General features: G+C 47.7%; 2 protein-coding genes across 14 annotated transcripts in view; one reads left to right on the top strand and one right to left on the bottom strand.

Moving 5' to 3' along the window:
• Positions 1 to 10,116, top strand: part of Kif24 (kinesin family member 24) — a 73,231-nt gene extending 63,115 nt beyond the window's left edge. For all 10 annotated transcript variants that reach the window (XM_076563488.1, XM_076563484.1, XM_042271000.2 and 7 more), the window contains 3 exons: positions 4,371 to 6,512; positions 7,017 to 7,110; positions 7,992 to 10,116. In XM_076563488.1, coding sequence (XP_076419603.1) covers positions 4,371 to 6,512; positions 7,017 to 7,110; positions 7,992 to 8,132 — 2,377 coding nt within the window. In that variant the 3' untranslated portion in view covers positions 8,133 to 10,116. The remainder of the gene's footprint in view (positions 1 to 4,370; positions 6,513 to 7,016; positions 7,111 to 7,991) is intronic.
• Positions 10,117 to 10,118: 2 nt separating this feature from the next.
• Ubap1 (ubiquitin associated protein 1) overlaps positions 10,119 to 26,518 on the bottom strand; it is a 55,523-nt gene continuing 39,123 nt past the window's right edge. For 3 of the 4 annotated variants that reach the window (XM_042271004.2, XM_042271001.2, XM_042271005.2), the window contains 4 exons: positions 19,843 to 20,766; positions 12,516 to 12,698; positions 11,675 to 11,776; positions 10,119 to 11,179 (listed from right to left, as the gene is read on the bottom strand). In XM_042271004.2, the coding sequence (XP_042126938.2) occupies positions 11,039 to 11,179; positions 11,675 to 11,776; positions 12,516 to 12,698; positions 19,843 to 20,766 (1,350 nt within the window). In that variant the 3' untranslated portion in view covers positions 10,119 to 11,038. The remainder of the gene's footprint in view (positions 11,180 to 11,674; positions 11,777 to 12,515; positions 12,699 to 19,842; positions 20,767 to 26,518) is intronic. The other variant, XM_042271006.2, reaches the window with a different exon arrangement.

Raw genomic sequence — 26,518 nt, 5'->3', positions numbered from 1 at the left:
TATGCCTGGTGCCAGCAGAAGTCAGAAGGCATCAGATCACCTGAAACTGGAGTTGCAGAGGGCTGTGAGCCGCCATGTGGGTTTTGGGAACCAAACCTGGTAGATCCTCTGCAAAAGCAGAAAGTGCTCTTAACCTCTGAGCCATCTATCTCTCCAGCCCCTAGAAGTAAGAACATTTTTGATTGTCATGCTGGGGAGAGGTGCTGCTGGCATCTAGTGGATAAAAACCACAGATGTTACTAAACATCTCCAATGCACAGAGCCTCTATAATAAAGCATTTTACCCAGGGTTCTATGTCAGTAGTGCTAAGTTAGGGGATGCTGGGAATACATGTCCTCTTTCCCTTAGTGGGACTAGCACAATATGCTGCTTTTTTGAGGTTTTGCTTTCTAAACTGCCCAGCAGATTTAGGGGAATTCACCTTCCCAGAGAAGCCGGGCAGGGTGTAGTTTGCAGGACAAAGGAGTCTGTGGGATCATAGGTGAAGAGTAGACATGAATTCCTGAGCTGGCCTATATTCAGGACCTGTCAGGCCCTTCATGAATATAGCATGATTTTGATTCCTAGCTTGTCCCTCACATAGGGCTGGGGTGATTTGCAAACTTCCAGTCATGTCCTATTGTATGCATGCTTGTATTCTCCAAAGACACTGCTCTTTTAGTTCATCTACAGTGGGGTCCACATTAAAGGAGAATGTGCCTTTTCCTTTTATTCTCTCCTGTACCAGGCTTCTTCTTTGGGGCTACCAACAAGCTCCCAAATCACGATAGGGAGACTTATTATTAGTTATAAATGTTCAGCCTTAGCTTAGGCTCGTTTCTTCCTAGCTCTTATAACTTAACCTGCTTCTCTTCATCTACATTTTACCTCGGGGCTCTCTACCTTTTCCCCCTTTCTTTCTGTATGTCTTACTTTCCTGCTGTCTCCTAGCTGCCTGGCTGGCAGCTGCCTGGCTTCTGGCCCTGGGCATGCCCCCTCTCTCCCTCATTTTCTTCTCCTTCTCTCCATTTTTTTTTTTAAAGCATCAGATCTCATTATAGATTGGTTGAGTTACTATGTGGTTGCTGGGAATTGAACTCAGGATCTCTGGAAAAGCAGACAGTGCTCTTAACCCCTGAACCATCTCTCCAGCCCTCCTTCTTCTCTTTTGAGCCTAGATTTTTCCTCCTATTTATTTTCTCTGCCTGCCAGCCCCGCCCATCCCTCTCCTGCCTGACTATTGGCTGTTCAGCTTTTTATTAAACCAATCAGGCACCTTAGGCAGGCAAGGTGAAACAAATACAACACCATCTTTACATCATTAACAAAGGTAGCATAAACAAATGTCACACACCTGCACATAAAGTAATATTCCACAGTATAAACAAATGTAATACATCTTTGCCTAATTAAAATAATATTCTACAATATTTCCCCCTTGTTGTTTAAATAAAAAGGGTTTTAACTTTAACATAGTAAAACTACATACAATAAGAACAGTTATCAAGTAAGAATTACATTTACAATATCCAGTCCATTTGTATTTGGCAAAATCATGAAAATACTCCATTTATCCTATTTTGGTGAGTCTAAAGTTTTGTACCTAATTTACCTTCTATCATAACTAAAAAAAAAAAACTATAGCTACCTAGTCTTCAACTCCATCAAAGACCCTTCAAGGATATACTATTACCTGGGTAAACAGGAAGTACAGTTCAAGCCACTTTCAAAACTATAGAAATGATGAAATCTAGCTGCCAGGACAGTCATCCAAGGTTCCTCTGCAATATTGGAGCATCCATTTTCAGTCTACAGGCCTAGAATATCTGGCACACTTTTCTGTGAAGCAGGAATTTTGAAGGACTGCCCTACCTTGTCTTGACCAAGTTCAGCAGTTGTCTTCTTTTGAGTCCTGCTTGTCCAATTTGGACAGCATTCTGTCAGCAGTCATGGCAAGGACAGTTTCTTTGCTCAGTGACTAAATTTGCCACAATGAAAGCAAACTCTCTATGGTGTTTCTTTGATGCCCATCATTCTTTCTGAAGTAAATTTGTGCTGCTAGGGACAGACATGTCTCACTGTCATGGAAAGTCTGAGGTTATTAAACATCTTAAATACCATATTCTGTAGGTCTCTGAAGTATTTGAAGACTATCTATCTAAACTATATTTGTTTAACCTTGAAAACATACCTAACATGACTACCAGTTTGATTATTACAGATGACTAACTACTCACCTGCATTTCTTCATTATACATTGCATTTTCAATGAGCTGCATAGGTACAATAATACCCCAAACAAGAGTAGAAACATAACATACAGTATAACAAAAAGAACTTTAAATTTGTATTAATATATTAAAATCCATACCAATGTAAAATATTTAAGGTTAATAGTTGTCCTTTTATCCTATATTTCCTCTAAATGATGACAAGCATCCATAACCCACCAGATGACCAAAAACCACCTACCCCACCTCTTGGGAATGTGGGCATCATGTTCTCTAGACTGCTTCCTGCTGTCTGTGGGCAATGGCATCTTTAGGGAACCTGAGAAAATTGAGATAATGGTCAGGTCCTGGGAAAACTAGCCATAACATTTGTTGTCCAGTGTCTGCAATGGGAAAATGCAAGACTTATCTGCAGTCTTGGCTAGAAGAGTCTGAGAGGCTGAATCACCTGGGCCATCTGTTTTCATTGGTGTCTGGTCCCCTTGTTCTGAAAACACACAAACTTTCAAAGATAACACACATATCTGCATTAACACAAGTATGAACTGTGTGTTGTACACAAGCCGGATGAAGATTTTTGTTTTATGTTTGAGCAGGTAAAATGTCACCTGTCTCATAGTTTTTCTAGGTTTATTTCTTTATGTCTGTAGCCAGGATTTTCAGGGGATCTTTCCGATCAAACCTGATTTCTATCAACCTTGAATGGCTCTGGCGGCTGGCCCTGCCCCCTCCTGGTCCATGAGAGATGAGCTCTAAGCCCTGAGAGCCATGTTTTTAAACCAGAAACTGCATTCAGTCGCCCCAGCTCTGGGATGCTCGTTTCTGCATCCCTACCCAGCGCGCTGTTTCTACTTAACATGCTGGCTTTTTTTCCCAGCTGTGTCAGGCCCTAGGTGGAAATTTGGCCCTCATGCTGGAATGCCAAATGTAGCAGGCTTTTTCTTTTGGGCCATCAACTAGCTCCCAAATCATGACACAGGGACTTAGTTAAGAATGCTCAGCCTTAGCCTGGTGATGGTGGTGGCGGCGGCGGCGGCGGCCTTTAATCCCAGCACTCAGGAGGCAGAGGCAGGCGGATCTCTGTGAATTTGAGGCCAGCCTGGGCTACAGAGTGAGTTCCAGGAAAGGCGCAAAGCTACACAGAGAAACCCTGTCTCGAAAAACCGAAGAAGGAGAAGAAGGAGAAAAGAAGGAAGCAGCAGCAGCAGCTCAGGCTTAGCTTAGGCTCGTTTCTTGCTAGCTCTTATAATTTAATCTGTTTCTCTTCATCATACATTTTGCCTCAGGGCTTTTTACCTTTCTTTCTTTCTCTCTCTCTTTCTTTTTCTGTGTATATTTTTCTTTTTTTTTTTTTTTTTTTTTTTTTTTGGTTTTTTCGAGACAGGGTTTCTCTGTGTAGCTTTGCGCCTTTCCTGGAGCTCACTTGGTAGCCCAGGCTGGCCTCGAACTCACAAAGATCCGCCTGCCTCTGCCTCCCGAGTGCTGGGATTAAAGGCGTGCGCCACCACGCCCGGCTATTGTTTTTATTTTTCAAGATAGGGTTTCTATGTGTAACAGCCCTGGCTGTCCTGGAACTCACTCTGTAGACCAGACTGGCCTCAAACTCACAGAGATCTGCCTGCCCCTCCCTTCCAAGGGTAGGATTAAATGCCTGTGCCACCATGCCCGGCTCTTTCTGTATGTCTTACTTTCCTGCTGTCTCCATGGCTGGCAGCTGCCTGGCTTCTGGCCCTGGGCATGCCCCTCTCCTTCTCCCTCATCCTCTTCTCCTCCTCTCTTGAGCCTAGATTTCTCCTACTTATTCTCTTTTCCTGTCAACCTTGCCTATCAACCCTGCCTATTCCTCTCCTGCCTAGCTATTGGCCATTGGGCTTTTTATTAAACCAATCAAGTGCCTTAGGCAGGCAAGGTGAAACAAATGTAAATCTTTACATAGTTAAACAAATGCCACACACCTTCACATAGTTAAATATTCCATAGCATAAACAAATGTCACACTTTTCCTAGTTGAAGTATTATTCCATAACACTGTCCCGGAGCAAGAAAGAACTCACAGTCCTTGCCATACTTCCCTTGTGTGTTGTTTTCATTCCCTGAAAGCTGTAGGAAAGGAATCACAGGCAGAAGAATCTACAGTAACGTTAAATGATTATTTACAGGGTGAAGGAACTAAAGAAAGGCCTTAAGTGTTGTGTTTCAGCCACTAGTCGGAATCGGACATCTGCAAACTCCTCTCCAAAACGAATTCAGAGCTCCCCTGTTGCCCTGCCCGGGGACAAGTGCTCCCCCAAAAAAGTTAAACTGGGGCTTCAGCAGTCACTTGCTGTGGCCCCAGGCCCAAGAGTTAAAGCCCACCCTTTGGCCAGCCACGCTCCCAATATCCCCTTTTCCCCTGGACCTAAAACCCCCAGCAAAGGGGGCAGCTCCCAAGGAAGTCCTGCCCCAGAGTGGGGCGTGAAGGCCAGCCCTTGGAAAGGACCCAGAAGGTCTGGCCATTTGATCAAAGAGGGAGCAGAAGAGTCAGCACCATTGCGCCCCGAGAAAAGTCAGATTGGCAGCAAGACTGCCATTGGGTGCGAGAGCAGGGCCTTGGGCCCAAGAGAAGGCCTTCTCCGCGTCAGGCTGCCGGCCCGGGGCAGGAAGGTGCAGCCGGTGCAGCCGGTGCAGAAGCAGCTGCTGTCACGGGCTCAGCTCCCTGGCACCAGCCACCACTTAGAAGCCAGTCGGGACAGCGAGGTGGGCACACCTGCCAGGCTTGCCCCTGAAGCTTGGACAAACTCCCTTCCCCAGCAGAAGGAAAGGGAAGAGCATTTGCGATTCTACCACCAGCAGTTCCAGCAGCCACCACTGCTCAAGCAGAAGCTGAACTACCAACCACTAGAAAGGCTTTTATGTCAGCACAGGCCCTCAGAAGGTCAGCTCCCGAGTGAGACCGTCTCTCCCATCCACTCGAACCCTGAGAGCCATGATGGAGCCCAGACGGAGGATCTGGACGACAGCGATTTCAGTGAGGATTCTTTCTCACACGTGCAGAGGGCCACCGTCGAGAAGAGTGGGAGCTCATTCTTCCTTCATCAGAGCAGCGAGCACGGCCCTGAGGAGCAGCTGGCAGGAAGGCAGCGGTGTTTGCGTTTCAGCTCGGAGACGGATGCTGAGCAGAGGGGCCCAGCTGACAGCTGGGTGTGTTCCAGGGACCCCATCGTGCGCCACAGCCCAAGTAAAGTGTGCTCAGACTGGAGCAAGGAGGAAGACTCTGCCTCCTCAGAGCCTTCTCCCAAGGACAACGTGGCCCAGAAGCCTTCCTCCTCACAGGTAGATTTTGTGCATCCCCAAGAAATGGGTGGAGCTCAGGCCTTTGACATCAGACTGGAGGCCTTCAGAAATGAGATTCCTGGGCAGGCTGGGGGTAACTTGCCATCCCCAGAAGATGGGCTGTCTTTCCCACTGTCCCACATTGCAGTTTCTGGATCCCCAGACCAAAGAGACAGAGTCTCCACACCACTGAGAGAAGTCAGTGAAGACAGAGTGACTCAGGCACCAGGAACAGTCCAAGAGGACTCAGGAGAGCAGTTACATACGTGCTCTGCAGATGCTTCTGGACTCATGGCCCCTCTCACTCTGTCCCTCCTGGAGACCCCCAGTCAGGAGGACTCTCCTTCCTTGGAGCAGATTGTCCAGGACAGAGCTGGGCATGGCCTCATGGCTGAGATGGTAGGCGGGCCCGCAGTGGGACACACAGGATCACCTTACAGGCAAGAGGCCGCCTTGCCAGCATCCTCAGCAACTGCGCACCTGTGGCTGTCCTCATCTCCCCCTGACAATCGGCCCAGTGGTGATCTTCCGGCTCTGTCCCCATCCCCCATCCATCAGCATTCAGCTGACAGACTGCCCAGTAGGGAGGCCTGCCCGAGCAGAAGGCCTTCACTCCTGCCCCAGGGTCACGGCGAGCCGTACGATGACAAGGCTGAAGAGACTGACCTGAGGGGCTCCTTGTCGTTCCCAAGAAAGCCCTTCTCCGTCATACAGGCTGGGGTACCCTTTTCTGCACCTTTGTTCACCTCATCTACAGGAAGGGACGATGTAGCGGGCGGTCCTTGGGCCCAGGAGAGAAAACGTGCTGCAGGGTTTAGCTGGCAGGAGCATGTTCCCTCCACAGACTCCAGCAAGCCCTCTTACAAGGATATCTCGTGGCTCAAGCGCAGGCCAATCTCAAGGTGCTTAGCATCAGACCCTCCTGGGGTCCCCAGCTCTTCTCCCAAGGCCTCAGGGATACTCTGTCCACTTCCACTGGAGCAGGCACAGTAAGTTGGACTCTGTTCTTAAGGTTTAAGCCCCTTCAACACCCCATGCCCTTTCCAGTTTGCTTGCCTCTTTAGTGGACGAACTTGGTGCTCCCGTTGCATTCTCTAACTAGTCATTCGAGTCTGACCGGAGGTAGATATTCAGCTTTTAGCCCTGACCTGCTTTGGTCCTGGAGCCTCCATAAGTAGAACTAAGAGCAGGCCTTGTACCAAATACACCAGCTGTTACAGCTTTAGAGCCTCTCTTAAGGAAGCCGTGGGAAACAGGCAGCAGCTGAGGAAGCAGGGACAGCCAGAGAAGTGTGTCTCTTCCTGCATCTCGTGGGGACTCCCCAACCCCTTGACTAGTTCTGAAAGCAGAACAGAGGAGAAAGCAAGGAGTGGCCTGCCGGCCTCACCACACTGGGCAGAGGTAGCTCCTAGTGTAAAAATGAGGCTCAATTTCCAAAGGCTGCCCCTGAGTATGGGAAACCAGAAGGGTCAGTTCCTTCTCCATGTTCCTAGGCAGGTGGTCATCCGTGCACACCAGGAACAGCTGGATGAAATGGCTGAGCTGGACTTCAAGGAGGAGACCTTAATGGCCCAGATGGAGTCTGATGTGAGTAGCCACATGAGCTACTGACAGCTAGCTTGTGGTTGGTTGGATGTTGTTTGCTGTGGTATTCATGACACACAGTTCTGCTGTTGTGTACTAACTGCTGAGGCCTTGTGGCCCTAGAGGGTCTGGGTAAGGTGGAGAACGGTGCTCCACTGCTCACCACCAAACTAAGTGCTTTTCAGCCTCTGTCCGTAGTCATTCTGCCTTCCTCAAGGTTTGTGGGGGGCTCCTCCCTGCGAGGACTGTAGCAGTGATCATCTTGCTGCTTACAACCTGCAGACCCGAAGCTTTGTGTGTAAGCGCCCCTTTGCAGAACTGCCTCCACTTAGAAAGTGTCTCAAGAATGAGGCCCCATCCCAAGCCATGGAAACTTCTAAGGTTTCCCCCTGGGAACAGGGACTTGGGTATTGAAATGTTCTTTCAAGAAGATGGACTAGGGGACTGGAGAGAAAGCCCAGCAGTTAACAGTGCTCATTGCCCTTGTAGAGGACCCAGGTTTGGTTCCTAGCACCCACAGGGTAACTCACAACCATCCAGAACTCCAGTCCCAGGAGATCTGACATCCTAAATTCCATGGGTATCACCAAGTATGTCACCATGGTATGTAGACAAAACATTCATACACATTAAAAAAAACTTGACATTAAAAAAAAAAAAAAAAAAAAAAAAAAAAGCCGGGCGGTGGTGGCGCACGCCTTTAATCCCAGCACTCGGGAGGCAGAGGCAGGCGGATCTCTGTGAGTTCGAGGCCAGCCTGGGCTACCAAGTGAGCTCCAGGAAAGGCGCAAAGCTACACAGAGAAACCCTGACTCGAAAAACCAAAAAGACTAGAAAAGATAAGGGTCATCAAGAGAAAAACCTCCACTTGTCTTGTTCCTTAGGATTTTGAAGATTTTGTGACCCAGCTGGATGAAATCATGGCTTTGAAGTCCAAGTGCATCCAGACCCTAAGAAGCCAGCTACAGCTGTACCTCACCTGCCACAGGCCGGCTGCAGCCCCCAAGAGAACTGTGGTGTCCTAGAGGAAGGGCTCCCCCGGGTGGACACTGCTGTGCTCTCTGGAGCTGGAAGAGGCTCTGCCAGGGCCGTCCTGCAAACCATCACTCCCCGTCCTGCCTGCCTCTCACTCTAGCCATACATGGTCTTGGGTGACCACACCGCTCAGGGACAGACCTCAAATTACCTCACTTCCAACCATAGGGACTCCTGTAAGAAAGGACCAGGCTGAAGACCTTCATGTCCCCTTCTGTTTGGGGCTCAGAATATTTGTTTTGTTCACCTGTGTCTGTAGGAACATATCTAGTCTAATAACTGCAGATGTTCCTAAGTTTGAAGATGAAATCGGGGTGTTCAGTGGTAATCTGGAGATCAGAGGTCAGAGGTTAGGGACCACGTGCTGAGTCAACAGCCTTATTACTGACTTCCGTGCCTGTCTGCAGACTACAGCATTGGTACCAGCCAGGCAGTGGGTGAGCTCCTTCCTCCCCACCAGAGCATGGAGCTTTAGTTTTGGAAAATATAAACTCAACAACACTTGATGCCTTACGAGCACCAGGGTTGGGAATTGGGCTTTATGCTTACAGTTCCCTTCCCTGAGACCCAGCTCTGAGATAGAGGGCTGAGGGCAGCACATTTTTCTCACTTGCTTCTCACTAAAACAGCAGGCCTAAGACAGTACCTGTAAGCCCTCCTAGTTTGTGTGGAAGAACCTAGCTCCTGTCTATGACTCCTCACTCCCATACCTCTGAATTAGACAGGCTGGAGGATCTCAGGCAACTCCATTGCCTGGGCTTGAGTCTTCCAGGACCCCTGGGCCAGCCACACCCTTTGCTATGGGTGTCTTGGCTCTTTGTGTGTAGTCAACACTACCTACTGCTACAGGAACAAACACAGCGTACTCTTAAAATGAATTCTTGCTATATTACCGTGTGTAGGCCAGATGTCATCAGGTACCCACAATCCTCTGCTGTTCCATGGGTCCTCCTGTCCTGGAGCTAGCTCTCTGTGTAAGCAGTTCACAGAGATCCTCCTGCCTGCCTCTGCTCCCCACGTGCCGGGATTGAAGTTGTCCGCCCTATACCCAGCTGCTCCAGGCTTTCTGCCTGGGGCTAGAGCTCCACCCAGCACTCAGCACCACCGCACTCCATTGCCCGAGCCACCTCCCCATCTCCTGTGTCACCTTCGCAGGGAGACAGACTCCCAGAGTCCGCTGGTGTGGGAGGTCTCCCTGAGTTAACCTGAGATCCATGTGTCACAGCCTGGGCCCAGAAGCCACTACCACAGGAATTTCAGGACTTTCTGAGGTTTTAGGAGTTATGTCTAGAAGGCCGAGATAAGCCTGGTATGGCGTTGCTCACTTGTCATCCCAGTGTTTGGGAGGCTGAGGCTGAATGAGGACTTGAAACCAACCTGGGCTATAGTGAGATCTGGCTCTATTTAAAAGGCCAAGGGCTAATTCAAAAGGTCTTGAAAGGCTCTAGAACAGGCCAGGCAGTGCTTGAACTAGCCACCAGAGGGCAGCCTGTTCCTAGTTTATGACTGTACAGAGCCTCCTCACATGGCCACTAAAAACCAGAGACCATTCCCAGCCAATAGCCCCAAAAGGATGTGGGATTCTACTCCAGAACTAGAAACTTCAGGGATTAATTCTGGCAGCTACACCGGTGCCCCTGAGAGCTGGGGAAGCACTTTGGCCTGGCTGTAGGAATGGTAGCATTCACAGGCAAAGGGACTTCTCATTTTTAAAAGAATACCTTGAAGCCTAGTCTGCCCTCCTCCACTTTGGCCAGAAGGCATATGCCCTTGGTCCAGAGACTGCACTAGATGAGTTTTAAAGAGATCTTGTTTGGGTCTGTATCTGTAAACTAAAAATCCAGAGAAGGCAGTAGGGCCAGCTTCCAGGTCCCACAGGCCTCCAGTGGGAAGAGTGTACTGAAATGAATTCTGCCACCTGCTGCCATCCTGAGTCAAGCCGTTTTTTGAAATAAAGAAGTTTAAGCAGTACAACGTACCTCTTAGGTTTTTATTAGTAGTTCTCTGAAGAATCAAAATAGTTAGCAAATTATTTTAGATTCAAGAGTGTGTTATATCTTTAATGGTGTCGAACATAATACAAACAAACCAGAGTGGTTTCTATGCCTAGATGTTACTTGTGTCGTCCTAAAGCAGGGCTGGCGGAGGCTGGTCAGGAACTGGGGGTTAGTGCTGAGTGACCAGTCATGGCCTGTTTGCTCTCCAGCTCAGTGTGCTGAGAAGGGGCCAGTCGTCACTCAACCTGACAACAGCTTCCTAGCACAGGGGCTCCAGTGCCCTGGGCAGTGGAGGGTTATGGTCTAAGCCAAAAGAAACAGTCTGGACAGGGACACATGGGAACCGCCTAGCAGAAGACTCTGCCCATGAGGAAAGTGCATCTTTGTACCGCAGAGACATTCCAGAACCAGTGTAACACCAAGGACTGCTGGGGAGGTGGCCCATACAGAACCCTTTCTGTATTCAGCTTGGGTTAGAGTCCAGTCTGCCTATGGTGTGGCAGAGAGGAAAGCATCTAGCCCCACACAGCAGCAGTCTGCCCCTCCTCTTCTTCCCACGCCTCTTGGGAGCCAGGCCAGATTTTGACTGAAGAAATGAGACCCCAGAAAGATCCAAGTATTCTTTCTGAAAGGCCAATGTGGGAAGGACACTTCTCAAAATACAGATATGTTTAATATTGAAGGAGCCAGCAGGGCATGTGTACGCCCAAGTCTTCCTACTCCCCACCACCACCCCCCAGCTCGGGCCTGGGCTCACAGAGACTAGCAAACGTCATCTCCACACCTGACCTAAGCCCCAAAGAAAATCTGGAAGCATGTCCCTTCTTCCCCACAAGTGAGCTGTGCCGGTTCTCCTGGGGGATGGTGGTGCTGAGGCAGGGCTGTGGCAGAGCCTGGTCTCAGCTGGCTCCAGCCCTGGCCATGAGGTCTTCCAAAGCATTGTCCTGGTCATTGTTGTGTAATAGCAAAACTTCTTTAATGTCCTTCAGTTCAAAGCCCATTTCCTTAAATTTGCTCATCAACTGAAGAAACTCCATCATCTATGGGATAAAGGAGAACACATTATAAAAAAGGGTCCAGACACACAGACCAGCTCAATGTAGAGGTACACTGCAGGTGGAGGATCGGTACCCTTCAACTAGAATCTCATGGGTCTTTCTTTAGTTCCCTAACAAGCAGAGGTGGGCTGTGAACTCACTTGCTGACCTCTGTAAGAGTCCTACTGCCCACATGAATATTCCCACCAAGGCAAAGTATTGAACCCCTAAAGGTTGCTCTCTATGTAGAAGGGAAGGCAAAAATTCTAACAATGGCCCAGGCCACTCAAAGCCTGGCTTATAGCCCCACTCAATTTTCCCTTCCTATCACTGGGATTCGACTCCATGCTTCATCTATACTAAGGTGGAACTCATCTTGTCTGGGCGCAGGGGATTCTGTGTTTGACTGTTTCTGCCTGCAGTCACTGGGAAGGAAAGGATGGAGGGCCCAGGGAGAACACCAGACAGACAACTCCCGTGAATGCTAAAGGTTCCTACCTTTTCTTCTGAACACTGGTGCATTTCCAGAGCCTCTTCCACTAAAAGAGGGTCAAAGCCCTTCTCACAAAGCTGTCCGTGTGCAAAGAGATAGTCGAGAATCTGAGGAAAGAAACAGTTTGAGCTACCGCCACTCCTCTGTGTGAAGTCAGCTCCCTGTCCCTCCCCAGTCATCAGATGCTGGCAGTCATTACTTGGTAAACAGACTGGCACACCCTTCTAGAAGTGAACAACTACTTCCCAAAGGAGGTGCTGTCACAGCTGACTCAACTCCCAGAACATCAACTCAACACTCAGGACAAGATGACAGTCCAATAAAAATACACAGTGCATGTCAGAAAAGGCCCCAAGGTTGAAGCCTAGAATACACTATTCAGAACTTCTGTACGGTCATGACCAGTTTCTGGAGGGAAGCCAGGAGTGGTAGCCTACACCTATATGCTAGCACTCAAGGTGAAAACAAAGGACCATGAGTCCAGGGCCAGCCTCAGCTAGCTCAGTTCCAAGCAGCCTGGGCTACACAACTTTATCTCAAAAGGAAAAAAAAAAAGTCTAGATTGAGACATCTAACCATATGCTCAGTTCTGTCCTCTCTGGAGAGAAGAGAAAAAAGGGGTGGGTGACGGCAGCAGCTCCGGTACCCACCCCAAGGCTTTCTCCAAGCAGTCCCTAAGGAAGTGCTACTGCTGAACCTGGGGATCCCCTGATAATAGTCCAGGTCCCCACAAACCCAGAAAGGAGAAGGCTGGAGGTACAGCACTCCAGGACAGGCAGATCCCAAGCCTGACTGGAGGCCACCATGCTCTGCCACCCACCCATACCTTGCAGACCAACACCTCACCTGCTCGATATTCTCTCCTTTCTTCTTCATGGCTCTCAGGACACAGTCATATGAATAGCCCATGTTGACTACTGTCTCCACACACTGCCGCTCACTCGGAGACAGTGCCTGCAGTTCCAAATAGGCCTGGGGACAGCTGGGCATGTTGGGCACTTGGGACACTGAGAAGTTTAGAGGGGTGACCTGGCAATAGAAAAACAAGATCAAAAACAAGATGAGCTGAGGCCCAGGTTACTGACCAGGCGTCGTGGGGCGAAAGAAGAGTACCAAGTACCAGACAAGAGGAAAGCTGGGAAGTGCCTCCAGCCACTGGAGCCCTCACCCACAGCCCCTGCATGTGAGAAAGCAGACAGCACACGCTCCATGCCCTGATCCCCGTGACTTAAAAAGCAGTTCAGAGTTTGAACCTACCTGCAGGATTAATGTTGGCGCAGGCTTTGCAGCTTCCTCTCTAGCATTCCATCAGTCAGTCCTGTGTCTCAAAGTCCTTAAGGGTCATGCACTTCAAACCCCCCCCTCTCTGGAACTGACTGCTTCTCACTGTCTGGGCTTCCCATGCACAGGATTTTGAGGGGACTTCCCTCACCCCACACAACATACTCTGCTTCATTCTCTGCTAGTGCTGCTGTCCCCTGGGGCCAAGACAGGAGGATCTGGCACACTAGGCTGGACTTGTGGCCACAGTGTGCTTTCACTGGATACAAGCAGCTTGTGCCTGCCACTGGGCCGCCCTAGTTCGCATCTGACTGGTTACATCTCTGATAGTGAAGCCTGAGGTGCAAGGGCAGCTCAGCTCACTCTCGACCAAAGGACCCGTTCACCACGGGAACAAGATCAAAGGTGGTTCACAGCGGCTTGCTCCCAAGAACCAGAGAAAAGACACCATAGTTTTCCTTATTTTCTTTTTCTATCGGGCAGAAAAGGTAATGAGTAGTCCTCTGTCCTAAAGCAAATTCTGCTATAACCAGATGTTCTCAAACTCTCCCGAGGAAAGCCAGGAAGACCACAGGCCTGTAGACTAGCAGCTTCCATTGAAATGCCACCTCAAGCATACTCTAAGCGCCCACTTCCAGGGGCTTCAGCAAGTTCCAGGAGCCATGGAAGAGTAGGAGCTCCGCATAAACCAACCCAACCCCTTTGCAGACTCCAGATGATATGAGCCTTCTCAGGAGCGGGCTCTGTGTGGACTCCAGAGCACCAGCTTCTGAAGAAGTGAAGGCAGCTCTCACATGAGCCCAGCTAGGAACCAGGACTATTCCAACATACATGCCTCTCCCTTTACAAAGCCCCCTAATAGCCAGGCAGATGTCTGAGTTCGACATCAGCCTGGTCTACAGAGTGAGTTCAGGTACAGCCAAAGCTACACAGAGAAACCCTGTCTCAAAACAAAACAAAAATAATAACAAAAACATTTCCAGAAAGTCCTTTTGGAATATGTGCAGTCCTCTAATACACTGTGCTGTTGGAAATGTTATCTGTCCCCATCTGGTAAATGTGGCTGCATGGACAGCCTGATAAAATTCTTTGATCTAGTATACTTCAGGGAACCTCGTCTTTGGGAATCCTAATGCTAACCTAGGGGCTGGAGAGCGGCTCAGTGTTAAGAGCACTTGCTGCTCTTGCGTATCTGAGTTCAGTTCCCAGCACCCACATGGTGGCTCACAACTGTCCATAACTCCAGATCCTTCTGAACTCCGCGGATACCAGGCATGCATATAACATACAAACATATGTAAGCAAAACACTCATACACATAAAATAAATCTATAAAAAAATGTAAGCTTGTATTTATATAATCATCATTTCAACATCATTTGTAATAAACATTGGAAACAATGTAAATAGGCAACAGGGTATTATAATAAAGTCATATGACTATTAGGTAGTTTTGGTTGTTTTTGTTTTACTAAAGATTTATTTATTTTATATATATAAGTGCTCTATCAACTTTATGCCAAAAGAGAGCATCAGATCCCATTATAGATGGTTGTGAGCCACCTTGTGTTGCTGGGAATTGAACTCAGGTCCTCTGGAGGAGCAGTCAGTGCTCTTCACCACCGAGCCATCTCTCCAGCCCCAGTTTTTGTTTTAAAGATGGGATCTCATTATGTAGGCCTAGAATTCCCTGTGTAAACCAATTTGGCCTCGAACTCACGAGATCTGTCTGCCTCTGCTTCCGGTGTGTTCCGATTAAAGGCATATACCACCAGTCCATGCCCAAACCGAAAGGTTTTTCGATTTTTATGTATGTATATGCTTGCCTGCATCTATGTATGTATACCATGTGCACACCTGGTAACTGCAAAGCCCAGAACATGTCATGAGACATGGTTATTAGCCATCACGCAGGTCCTGGGAACCAAACCTGGGTCCTCTGTAAGGGCAGCAAGAACTCTTAACCACTGAGCCAGCTCTCCAGCTCAATGCATAGGCTCTTAAAAGCTAGGATGGAGGGAAGCACCTTTTCTTAAGTATTAGGACTGAGAATACTTCCTGAACAGAGATACATGAATGTCTCCTTCACATAATGTTTTATTAATCAAACAGGCACCATACTAAGGATACCCTATATGGATAATGTTTAAAAAGATCCCTTATTACTGGGGGCTTAGGAAGGAGGAGGATCCTGAAGTCAGGGACAGCCTAGACTACACAGCAAGACTATCTCCAAAAAGTAAAAAAGAATCCCTTGTCAAAATTACAGAGTGTTTCAAATCATTCATCAAGGTTCTACTGCATGATTATGATTATGATTATATGGGTACAATTCTGTGTATGTATGGTGCAATACTAACTCAGATACAACACCGTTACTGCATTTAGACAGTCTTTTCTCATTAGGAATTCTTTCAATAAAAAGATAAAATGTACTTACTGACAAGCATAAAATGTGATTTAAATTTTTTTTTAAGATTTATTTATTATGTATACTGCATGAATGACTGCAGGCCAGAAGAGGGCACCAGATCTCATTACAGATGGTTGTGAGCCACCATGTGGTTGCTGGGAATTGAACTCAGGACCTCTGGAAGAGCAGTCAATGCACCTAACCTCTAAGCCATCTCTCCAGCCCGTGATTTTAATTTTTCATCTTCAGTGACTAAAAACTGGGCTACCCCTCAGCTTGTGGAGACCGAGAAGGGCTGCCCACCCCACTAACTGGTAAGACAAGCAACAGTCAATTTCAAACTCTCCAGAGACTGAAGGAGGGAGGGGCTCGAAAGCCTCTGCAGGTGCAGGTGGAGATGCACGACGCCAGCCTCGGAACAGTAATTCTGCAATGGCAGAACCTGCGGATTCCAGAGGCTGGCACAGCTCAGCACCTGTGCTCTTGAAGAGGATTTGGGTTTGCGTCCCAGGGCCCACATGGCTGCTAATAATATCTCCGGTTCCCAGGAATCCAGCATACTCTGACTTCCTCAGGCACACACAGGGTGCACATATATACATGCAGGCAAATGATCATAAAAAAATAAAGCAATCTTGAGACACAGAGAGAGGGGGATGGGGGAGGAAAGAAAAGGTCTGGAGATGGCACTTGCCACCAAGCCTGACTACCTGAATTTGGCCCCCAGAAATCATATTGTAGAAGGATAGAACCAGCTCCCACAAGCTGTCTTCTGACCTCTACAGCCACACACTCACAAAATAAATGTGATAAAAATTTACAAAAACAGCCAGGCAGTGGTAGCACACACCTTTAATCCCAGCACTCGGGAGGCAGAGGCAGAGGCAGGCGGATCTCTGTGAGTTGAGGCCAGCCTGGTTTACAGAGTGAGATCCAGGACAGCCAGAGATACACAGAGAAAACCTGTCTCAAAAAAACAAAAAAATTATAAAAATGTTTTAAAATACAAGAAATTATACAAGGTTGTGACTATAACTAAACTGCAGAGCACTTCGCATGCTGAGAGCCCTGGGCTGGACCCTAGCAGATCTGTGATCCCAGCACTGAGGCACAGAACAAGGTTCAGAAGTTCAAGGCCAAACTCAGCCACAAAGCCAGTTTGAGGCCAACCTAGGACCTATGAAACCTTGCCAAAACAAAAGCAAAACACTACAAAAATTTCCTCAACAGGTTAGGAGAAACAAGGAAACGAAGTCAGAGGAGAAAGCCCCATCTTGGTGGCTCGCATCTGCAATCCCAGCATTCAGGGGGCTGAGGTGGAGGTGGCAGAGTTGGGAAGGGCCTTCCGACCAGGATGAGCTCTCGGATCCCTAGCACACCTGTAACCCAGGGCTGGGGAGGCTGGCCACAGGCCTGTCCTCATCAGCAACCTTCCTGGACAGGAGAAAGTGACTGAAGATAGCCGGCACCAACTTCTGTCCTCCATGTAAACATGAGAGTGCGCGCACGAACGAACGCACGCTCGCACGCACTTGCGTTCCCGTAGTAGTGGTGCACACTTTTAATCCTAGCTCTTGGGAGGCAAAGTCCTCTGTGTGGAGGTCAGAGAACAGCTCTGGAGCCTGGTCTCTCTCTCCACCTTTCCTTGGCTTCTGGGACTCTGGCTTAGCCTGTCAGGCTTGCATGGGAAGTGCCTTTTGCTAGGCATGGTGGAGTGTGCGTGCAGTCCTACTAATCAGAAGGAAGAGACACACCTGAGTCCATGAGTTGTTGTTATCTCCTCCATTCACTCCTTTTGTTTGTGGTTACATGTCTTCTTACTTTTTTTTTTTTTTTTTTTTTTTTTTTTTTTGAGGCAGGGATGTGCATATAGCACTGGCTGGCTTGAAACTCTGTAGACCAGGCTGGCCTAGACCTTACAGAGATCCACCTGCCTCTGCCTCCCAAGTGCCGGGATTAAAGGCGTGCGCCACCAGCAGCAGCAGCAATTTACAAGACAAACATATATAACCTCAGCACTCAGGAGGTGTAAGGAGAAGTGCCCTCAAGTTCCAGGCAGCCAGGGCTGATCAAAAAACCAGGGGGCAGTAAAAAAAACTGTAAAGACAACTGGTGCTCTCCTTTTTTCATTTGCTGTCTGGTGAAGTGGAAAGTGATCTCCTGAGGAAACTGCAGGGGAAGGCGCTTGAGTGTGAGTGTGTAAACCAGATCAAAGGCCCACTCAAAATGAGCCTCACTCAAAAGCAGAACAAGGCTCCTGAAGGATTCAGAGGCAGTTCTATACTAGCCTAAGAATAAGGGCCTCAAGAGTTCCTTAACTTCTAATGTTATTTTGTTTATATGAACAGTAAACCATGGAATCAAAACCTGAACAATGAGAAGGAACAGCCACCTAGCCTGGTGGTGGTACACACCTTTGATCCAGCACTCGGGAGGCAGAGGCAGGTGGATCTCTGTGACTTTGAGGTCAGCCTGGGCTACAGAGCGAGTTCCAGGACAGCCAGAGCTACACAGATAAACCCTGTCTCAAAAAACCAAGGGGGGGGGGGTGTGTGTCTAAGATAGCAAGAGCCTGACTCCAGGTCAGTCCTCCTAAAGTTCCCATTTGAGGGGGCGCACTATGATCCTGGAGAGAAATTCTTCTCTCATTGAGAGCTCCCAAACCTCACACTACAAAGGCCTAGATGGGAACCAGGCTTTGTTCCCAAGGGAAATGATCATAACCTCCTTAAAGAAACAGCAGAACCCCAGCTGTTCATACCTATGAACTGAAAGCAGTGAGTTCACCAAGACAGACCTCTCCTGACCCTGAGATGACACCACAATCAGGCTGGGCAAACCTGACCAGTGTTCTGGTTGAGAAAAGGCTAAGCTGTTAGTTTTCTGGGTTTGGTCTCTGAGGGGTTCATCTAAATGAGGCAGGGTACCGGATGAGCAACTCCCTTCGTTCCAGGGTGCTTTTCATTTACCTAATGCATCTAGTATGTCATGAAAAGGAATACAGTGCTGACCAGAGACCAGCAAATGACTGGGAGGAATTAGGATCCAGCCCACACCAAGGAGAAACAAGGATGCTCAGCAGTCTGTCAAGTTTCCCTGGGCCAAGGCCCTGCACATTTATAAGCCGGGAGCTCTGACAGTGGAGGCGCTTGCTCCCACCGTCATTCACAGAAGTGCTGCTGCTGCTGCTGCTGCTGCTGCTGCTGCTGCTGCTGCTGCTGCTGCTGCTGGGAAGGTGCACTAGGAAGGCTAGCCAGCTTTCGTCTTTCTACTGGCTAACAGTGCTTACTGTGGTCTCATACCAATGCAAACAGGCTCCTTCCTGGCTCTAAACAGTCTCTTCCACGCTGTCATTTAAAAACATCTATGAGCTAGTATAGTGAGCAACTTTGGGACTTCTAACATTTATACGGCCCAGGATACGGAAATGTTGTTCTGGGGCAGAAACACACATCAACAGCTGAGCTTATACTACCTGACAAAGAAACTGCCCTGCTTTTGTGTAGCAAAATCAGATTTTCTGCTAAAGGTGGAGGCGCACGCCTTCAATCCCAGCACTCAGGAGGCAGAGATGGGTGAACTTACAGGTCTCTGTACATTCGAGGCCAGCCTGGTCCACAAAGTGAGTTCCAGGACAGCCAAGGGTACACAGAGAAACCCTGTCTCGAAAAACCAAACCAAACAATCTAGATTTTCTTCAGGCTGAGGAAAGGTGCCCTCTTCTTATCAATCCATCCTAATACAACCTTTGGCCCTTCCTTTCAAGCCTGCACACAATTATAACCCACAGATCTTAAAGGACAGATTTCTACCAGTTACCAGTGACCATTTGGTCTGAAGAAATGTAAATCCTAAAGAGTCATGTTATGATTAAAAAAATAAAAACAGGAACAATGAGACTGGGGAAGCTAGGAGAAGGAACATCTGCAAAAAAAATGGGTCGAGAGAGACAACAGACAGACAGACAGGCACAGGGGCGCACACCTGTGATCCCACACCACGAGGTGGAGGTAGGAGATCCAGACTACACACTAAGACCCTGTCTCAACTAAAACCACCAACACAACAAAAACAAAAACCTATTAAGACATATCAGCATAAAAAAGAACCAGGATTAGACAGAGAAATCCATCCCCAAGGGCTGTGTTATCTCCTATATTTGCAAAGAAAAAGGTCTTAAAGATGTAGGGAGGTGACCATTAACCACGGTTTAGGTGGGGGTGTAGGACAGTGGCAGAGTGCTTGTCTACCATGGCAATGCCCTGGGTTTGATCCCTGGCACCAAAGAACCACCAAAAATAAATAAATATCCAAGCTGAGTTCACAAGTAAGAATTGTTCAAAAGACCAGCCCTCAGGAAAACAACCAGAATCCTACCTATCAGATAACAAAGCCACTCCACAGGGCCCCATCAAACACTAAGCCTTGTGGGAGACCTTTGCTAAATGGGACCGTAATAAATCAGGACTGAAAACTTACTGTGGGGCATGTATTTGGAGGTGATGATTCTTCTGTACACACAGACAAGACAGAGAGGGAAGGCATCTGGGAAGATGTCAGGGTTGGCACCTCGGTGCCACTGTTCAAGTTCAAAGCTGAAAGCCCAAGAGTGTGGTCCCCATTGAGCTCACGGGCACCGCTTTGGGTGGCAGGCTTTAGGAAATTCCGGGGTGTGCCACTTCGGAGGCAGGAGGTGCTATGGAAAGTGCTCGCAAGCTTGACTGTCTTCTGACTGCTGTCCTCAGAGTCAAGTTTGGGGAAGGACAGAGACTTGATATTGCTTACTGTAGGGAGAGGGGGAAGGGACACTTTGGAAGACAGCGACATCTTTTCACAGTTGCCCAACTGTGGTAAGGTTATAAAGCCATTGGGTTTATGAAGAGGCTTGAAATCTAAGGTGGCCTGCTCCAAGGACGCCAAGACCTCCTCATCCTGTAACACAGACCCTGAGCTTCCTCTGGGTGAGTTACTGTCCAGCAACTGAGCCATTATGGGTCCAGTGGTTCCTACCAGAATGTTTCTCAGCTCTTCCTTCTCATCGATGGTTTTTAACTCCAGATTATCAAATGGGTCCTCTTCACACTCAAAGTCAGCAGGATTGAAATCTGCCTTTGTGTGGGGTGGGCTGAGAACTTTCTGCTTTGTGGCACTACTGCTGACCCGAGTTGGAGTGAGGATGCTGTTGTGCTGTAAGCTGGCGAGGATGGGGTTAATCGGAGGCGGCATTGTGGCTGCACTGTGAGTCTTGGAGAAGCTCATTTTGCTGTCACCCTCTGGGCCACTCTTAGAATTCACTTTAGCTTCCGCATCCTCAGCCTTCCGCTCCGCATCTCGCTGAGCTTCTTGGATTAGCTTAATATCTTCAGCCCACTCAATGGTCTTCTTTTCCAAGGAGAAGTCATACTGCAGAGATACAGCAGAGAGAGGAGGTGTGAGCCAGCGGCTGCTCTCCCTCCCCACCTTAGTCCTGTGTTCAGGGAAGCAGGCGGCTCGTCAGCACATGGCTGAGCCTCCTGAGGACACCAACACTTGCACTGTGCAAACCATGCTCCCAGATTATTCTATACACTAGGCCCACACACCAGACCAAGTGGGTTTGTCCCAACCTTTGTCCTCTTCCCTTTGGCTTATCCCCTTCTTAACTGTACATGGCTGGAGGAAGGAGTTAGCCACCCACTCAAGGACGGCCCAGTTGCTCTTCTAAAATCGTATGTCACCTCTATCAGTCGTCTACTGGTGCACACCTGTAAGCACATGTACTTAACGTGCAAACTAACACTTCTTTCTATGGGCAGCGACCCCACAGAGCACCTCTGGGTCTCTAATATATATATATATATATATATATATATATATATATATATATATATATATATATATATATATATATATATATATATATATATATATATATATATATATATATTGCTTTGTTTGTTTTAGCAGAACTGGGGGCCCGAACCCAGGGCCTTGTACATGGGAAGAGCTCTCCCATCAGCCCATGTGCACCTTTCATGGGCTGACTCTCTCAATTAGCTAAAAACCCCTTAGTAATTATTATTATCCCTACTTTACAGGAGTTTATGCTACACAATCATAAAGCCAGGAAATCCTGGAGCCTGGATCTGAAGCCAGGTAGTCTGGCCAGATTCTACGGGTTTTTTGTTTGTTTGTTTGTTTTGTTTTGTTTTGTTTTTGTTTTTTGTTTTGTCTTGTTTTTCGAGTAGATTCTACGTTCTTTCTTAATCCACAGACTGTAATGAATAGACCGCAGTCAAAATGCATGGAGACCTGGTGCTCAGTTCAGCAGTACACACGCAAAAATTGGAAGGAGATTAGGATGGTTCTGCATAGAAGGACATACCAAACCATGAAGCAGCCCGTACTTTCCAGATGAATGTGGGGTCACTGGGCCCTTTTATCTGCTGTCTGTCCCTCTTCCTGAGTTATACTCAATAAGTCTCCTTCCAAAACAGAAAAGGAGGAGGAAGCAGAAGCCACACATGATGGCCCATGGGGAAGACGGGGGCAGGAGGATCACAATTTGAGGTCAGACTGGACTACTAGACATTGAGAGGAGGAGACAGGAGAGAGAAACCTAGATATGAGTCTGGAGTAACCTCTCAGTGCAGAGGCTATGAAGGCCCTGGGAAGGTGGCTATCTCTAAGATTTTAAAGAATATCCCAGGATTTGGGAAGTGGAAGCAGGAGGATCAGGAGTTCAAGGACAGTTGAGCTCTTTGAAATCCTATTAAAATACACAAATTTCATGGTTCCTTAGTAAAACGTTAAAATGGGCTGGAGAGATGGCTCAGAGGTTAAGAACACTGACTGCTCTTGCAGAGGTCCTGAGTTCAATTCCCAGCAACCACATGGTGGCTCTCAACCATCTGTAATGAGATCTGGTGCCCTCTTCTGGCCTGCAGGCAAACATGCAAGCAGAATACTGTATACATAATAAATTAAAAAAAAAAAAAAACCTTAAAATGTAGCCCAACTTATAAAATTCTCATCGCCACACTTAAATGCTGAGATATCACTCTAGAATAGAAAAACCTAACAGAGAATGATGGTCACGGCAGAGCCTTCAGCCCAAACACAGCCACCAAGACGTCGTGCCCGGTCCCGCGGCCGTGCTCTGGAGAGGTGGGGTTGGAGTGGGGAAGGCACTGTGTTTTCTGTCTACCCTGAACAGAAAGCGGCGAGAGGCAAGGGCTCTGCAGGGCTTCTGACTGGAGGAACTCAACGATTGTATGACAGCGGCTTTTCCCACTGCTGTGCCAAATCCCGACAAGAGAAACCTACGGAAGAAAGTTTGTTTGGGCTCACAGTGAGGGCAGGCCCAGTGGCAGGAGCTTCACACAGCTGGTCTCACTGTGGTGAGATGGCAGAGACACAAATGCCTGTACTCTACTCGGCTAGCTGCACCTTTTCATTGAGTCCAGGCCCCAGCACAGGGGACGGAAGCACCCACACATCCAGGGCCAGTCCTCCTGCCTCAGTGACCTAACCTAGATAATCCCTCACAGGCGTTCCTAGAGGCTTGTCTCCTCAATGCTTGTAGACCCTGTGACAGTCATGGACTCCCACAGATCCCACTGAGCAGTCTAGGCTATACTAAAACTTACGTGGTGCTCAATCTTAGCCTCACCCTAAGGGCTAAGGCTAAAGATGTGAACATACTCATGGAGGAAAAGCAGCCTCCAATAAACAGACTTCCCCTGCCCATAAGCCCAAGTCTCTTAAATTTTCACTCTAAGAATAATTAGAAATATCTTCTCTTTTCTAGAACAGTAAGATTCTGGTTTGTTTCGTTTGTCATTGTTCTGGTGATTGAGGCCGAGTTGCACGTATGTAGCCCAGGCTGGCCTCAACCTCACAATACAGCCAACGACCTTCCTGCCTTCAACTCCCCAGTTGAGATCACAGGTGTGTACCATTACACCCAGCTCATATGGTCAAACACAAGGCTTCACAGATACTAGGTACACATTCTACCAGCTACATAGCTGGTCCTTTTGTTTGAGTTTGTTTTTGTGATTATCAAAGTAATGTAGGATACATGGGAAATAGAGGAAAACATTTTTAAGCACGCATGTGGTTTGAAATAAACTGCTGCTGCTGCTGGAGCTCAGGCAGTAGGAGACTTGCCTTTGCACAAACAAGACACTAGATTTGATCCCCAACACTACATAAACTGCTCACGGTACATGCCTGTAATCCCAGCACTAGGATGGTGGAGGCAGGAACATCAGCCAAGTTCAATGTCAACCTCTGCTACACAGGGAATATGACAACAATCTGGGGTAGAGACCCTGTCTCAAAGGGGGAAAAAAAAAGGAGGGGGGGAAGAGCCCCGTACAAAACTACAATACAGAGTAGAAGAGGCAAGCAAGGGGCTGGAGAGATGGTTCAGTGGTTAAGAGCAATGGCTGCTCTTCCAAAGGACCTGGGTTCAATTCCCAGCACCCACGTGGCAGCTCATAACTGTAACTCCAGTTCCAAGGGATCCAATATTCTCACACAGACATATATACACACAAAACACCAATGCACATCAAAATTTTTAAAAAGTAGAGGCAAGCACTATCAACTCACTAGAGTTGCCGCAGTTTATAATCAACTACAATGCAAGAATAGTAAAAAAAAAACTCCAGGAAAAAAAACAAAAACAACACATCTCAACTTTGGGGCTGGAAGACAGTTCAGCAGGTAAGAGCGTTTGTTGCTTTGCAGAGGACCCAAGCTCTGTTCCCAGCACCCACAGGTGGATCAAAACTATCCTTTCATTTTGTTTTGTTGTTTTGAGACAGGGTCTCTCTGTGTAGCCCTGGCTGTCCTGGAACTCCGTCTGCAGACCAGGCTGGCCTTGAACTCAGAGATCCACCTGCCTCTGCCTCCTGAGCACTAGGATTAAAGGCGTGTGCCCCTACTGCCTGGCAGCTATCCTAAACTCTAGTTCCAAGAGATCTGACACCCTCTTCTGACCTCTGTGAGTAACAGGCACATATGTGGTGCAAACATGCAAATAAATCACTCATATACACAAAATCAAAACTAAATCAAAAAAAAAAAAAAAACCAGTCTTTAATGGCATTCTGAGCAGGGTGATAAAACCCGACATCTTCTCTCCCTTAGTCCCGGCAGCGAGGAGTGTCCACACTATGAGACACCAGCAGCTGGCACGACTGCTGTGGCGCTGCCGTGCTCGTGTGTGGAGTTGGCACTACCGGGGGTTTTGGCATCCTCCCGCGGTTGCAGAACACACCCACAGATAATGGGGGATGCTATGGTTTAGACACAGTCGGCTCCCTACGGTTACTGATCCTAGTGTTGAGGGAAGGCGTGCTAAGAGGTAGGCCTAGTGGAAGGCAGAGGGTAGTGCATTTCCTATAGGAAATATTTCTCAATCCTGCACAACTTCTAGAGAAAGCATTAAGAAAACAAAATCTGGGGGCTGGAGAGATGGCTCAGCGGTTAAGAGCCCTGACTGCTCTTCCAGAGGTCCTGAGTTCAATTCCCAGTATCCACAAAAAGCATCTATGATGGGATCTGATGTCATCTTCTATCTTATTCTATCTTCTGTCATGCAGACATACATGCAAAAAAAGCACTCATATAGATAAAATACAAAAATCAATCAATCTTGAGAAGAAAATCTGAGCTGGTCCAGTGGTTCATACTTACAATCCCAGCAACTCAGGAAGCTGAGACAGTAACATGACAAGTTTGCCTGGGCTGCACAGTAAGTCTTAGGCCAGCCTGTCTCAAAACTGTGACCAGTAAGATCAACCTTTCCTTTTCCTTTCGTTACACTGGGGGTGGGGTGTGCAATGAAGATGCACGGGGGGAGGTCGGAGGACAACTAGCAGAAGTTAGTTCTCTCCTTCCAGCAAGTGGGTCCCAGGAACTGAACTCAGGTTGTCAGGGTTACACGAAGTCATGTGACTGGCCTCACAATTCTTTTTAAGTAAAAAGATAAAGAAAAAAAGGAGGAGAAGCGGGCACCTATTCACAAGTCGCTGTCTCCTGCTTTAGCATGTGGTCTCTGGGCTGACACGAATGTTCCTACTGGCAGCCAGCTTCCTTTGCATTTCCCATGTTGTGTCCCGACCATATCAGGCTCAGAACAGACTGCACTACCCAGTCTTAGCTTTTCAACCTCCCAAACTATAAGCACAATACACTTCCTTTCTGTGTAAAGCATACAACTTCATGTATTTTATTAAAGAAACACAAATTAAGGCAGTATTTTATTTGATCTTTGTAACAATCTCAAAAGCCAATATCCCATTTTACAGATGCAGAACTGGAGCCTTGGAAAGTTAAACATCTGTATAGCTATTGTACAATGTCTGCCCACATAAGAATGACAGTATAAGCTGGGTGGTGGTGGCCCATGCCTTTAATCCCAGCACTTAGGAGGCAGAGGCAGGTTTATCTCTGGGTTCAAGGCCAGCCTGGTCTACAGAGGAAGTTCCAGGACAGCCAGGATTACATAGAGAAACCCTGTCTCAAAAAAACAAGAATGACAGGAGACTCCATTATGAACCACAGACATTAAGGACTACCCCACACTACTGTGATCACAGCATCCAAGTGAAGTTTCCTGGACCCTAGATGCTATATATGTTTACTGACTCGTGTTGATGGAATTTTGTCTCTCTATTATGTAGCCCTGGCTGTCCTGAATTCAGAGGTCCACCCGCCTCTGCTTCCTGAGTGCTAAGATTAAAGGCACACTGATTAGTTTTCGTAATCTGAAAGCAAAACATTTAAAGCAGGACATAATGGCTCACCCCTGTAATCTCAGTACTGTAAAGCTGAGGCAGACTGATCTCCTGATCATCCTCACCTACTCAACTGAATTTGAGAACAGAATGAGATGCATGAGATCCTGCCTCAAAAATTCAAAATAGTACTCAGAAGGCAGATCTCTGTGGGTTTGAGGCCAGCCTCTTCTACATAATGAATTCCAGACCAATCAGGGCTACACAGTAAGATTCTGTTTTCTTGAGAGAGTGAGAGAGAGCTAGAGAGAAAGAGAGAGCACAACAACCTATAAGTGGTTTACACAGGAGTATTAGAGCCCAGCTCTCCTCCTCTGTGCAGTGAGTGAGTGCTCTGAGCATAATCCTCTGTGTTTATCAATGCT

Source organism: Peromyscus maniculatus, chromosome 2, assembly GCF_049852395.1.
Source record: "Peromyscus maniculatus bairdii isolate BWxNUB_F1_BW_parent chromosome 2, HU_Pman_BW_mat_3.1, whole genome shotgun sequence".
Lineage (NCBI taxonomy): Eukaryota > Metazoa > Chordata > Mammalia > Rodentia > Cricetidae > Peromyscus > Peromyscus maniculatus.
This window is presented reverse-complemented; position numbering and strand designations above follow the sequence as displayed.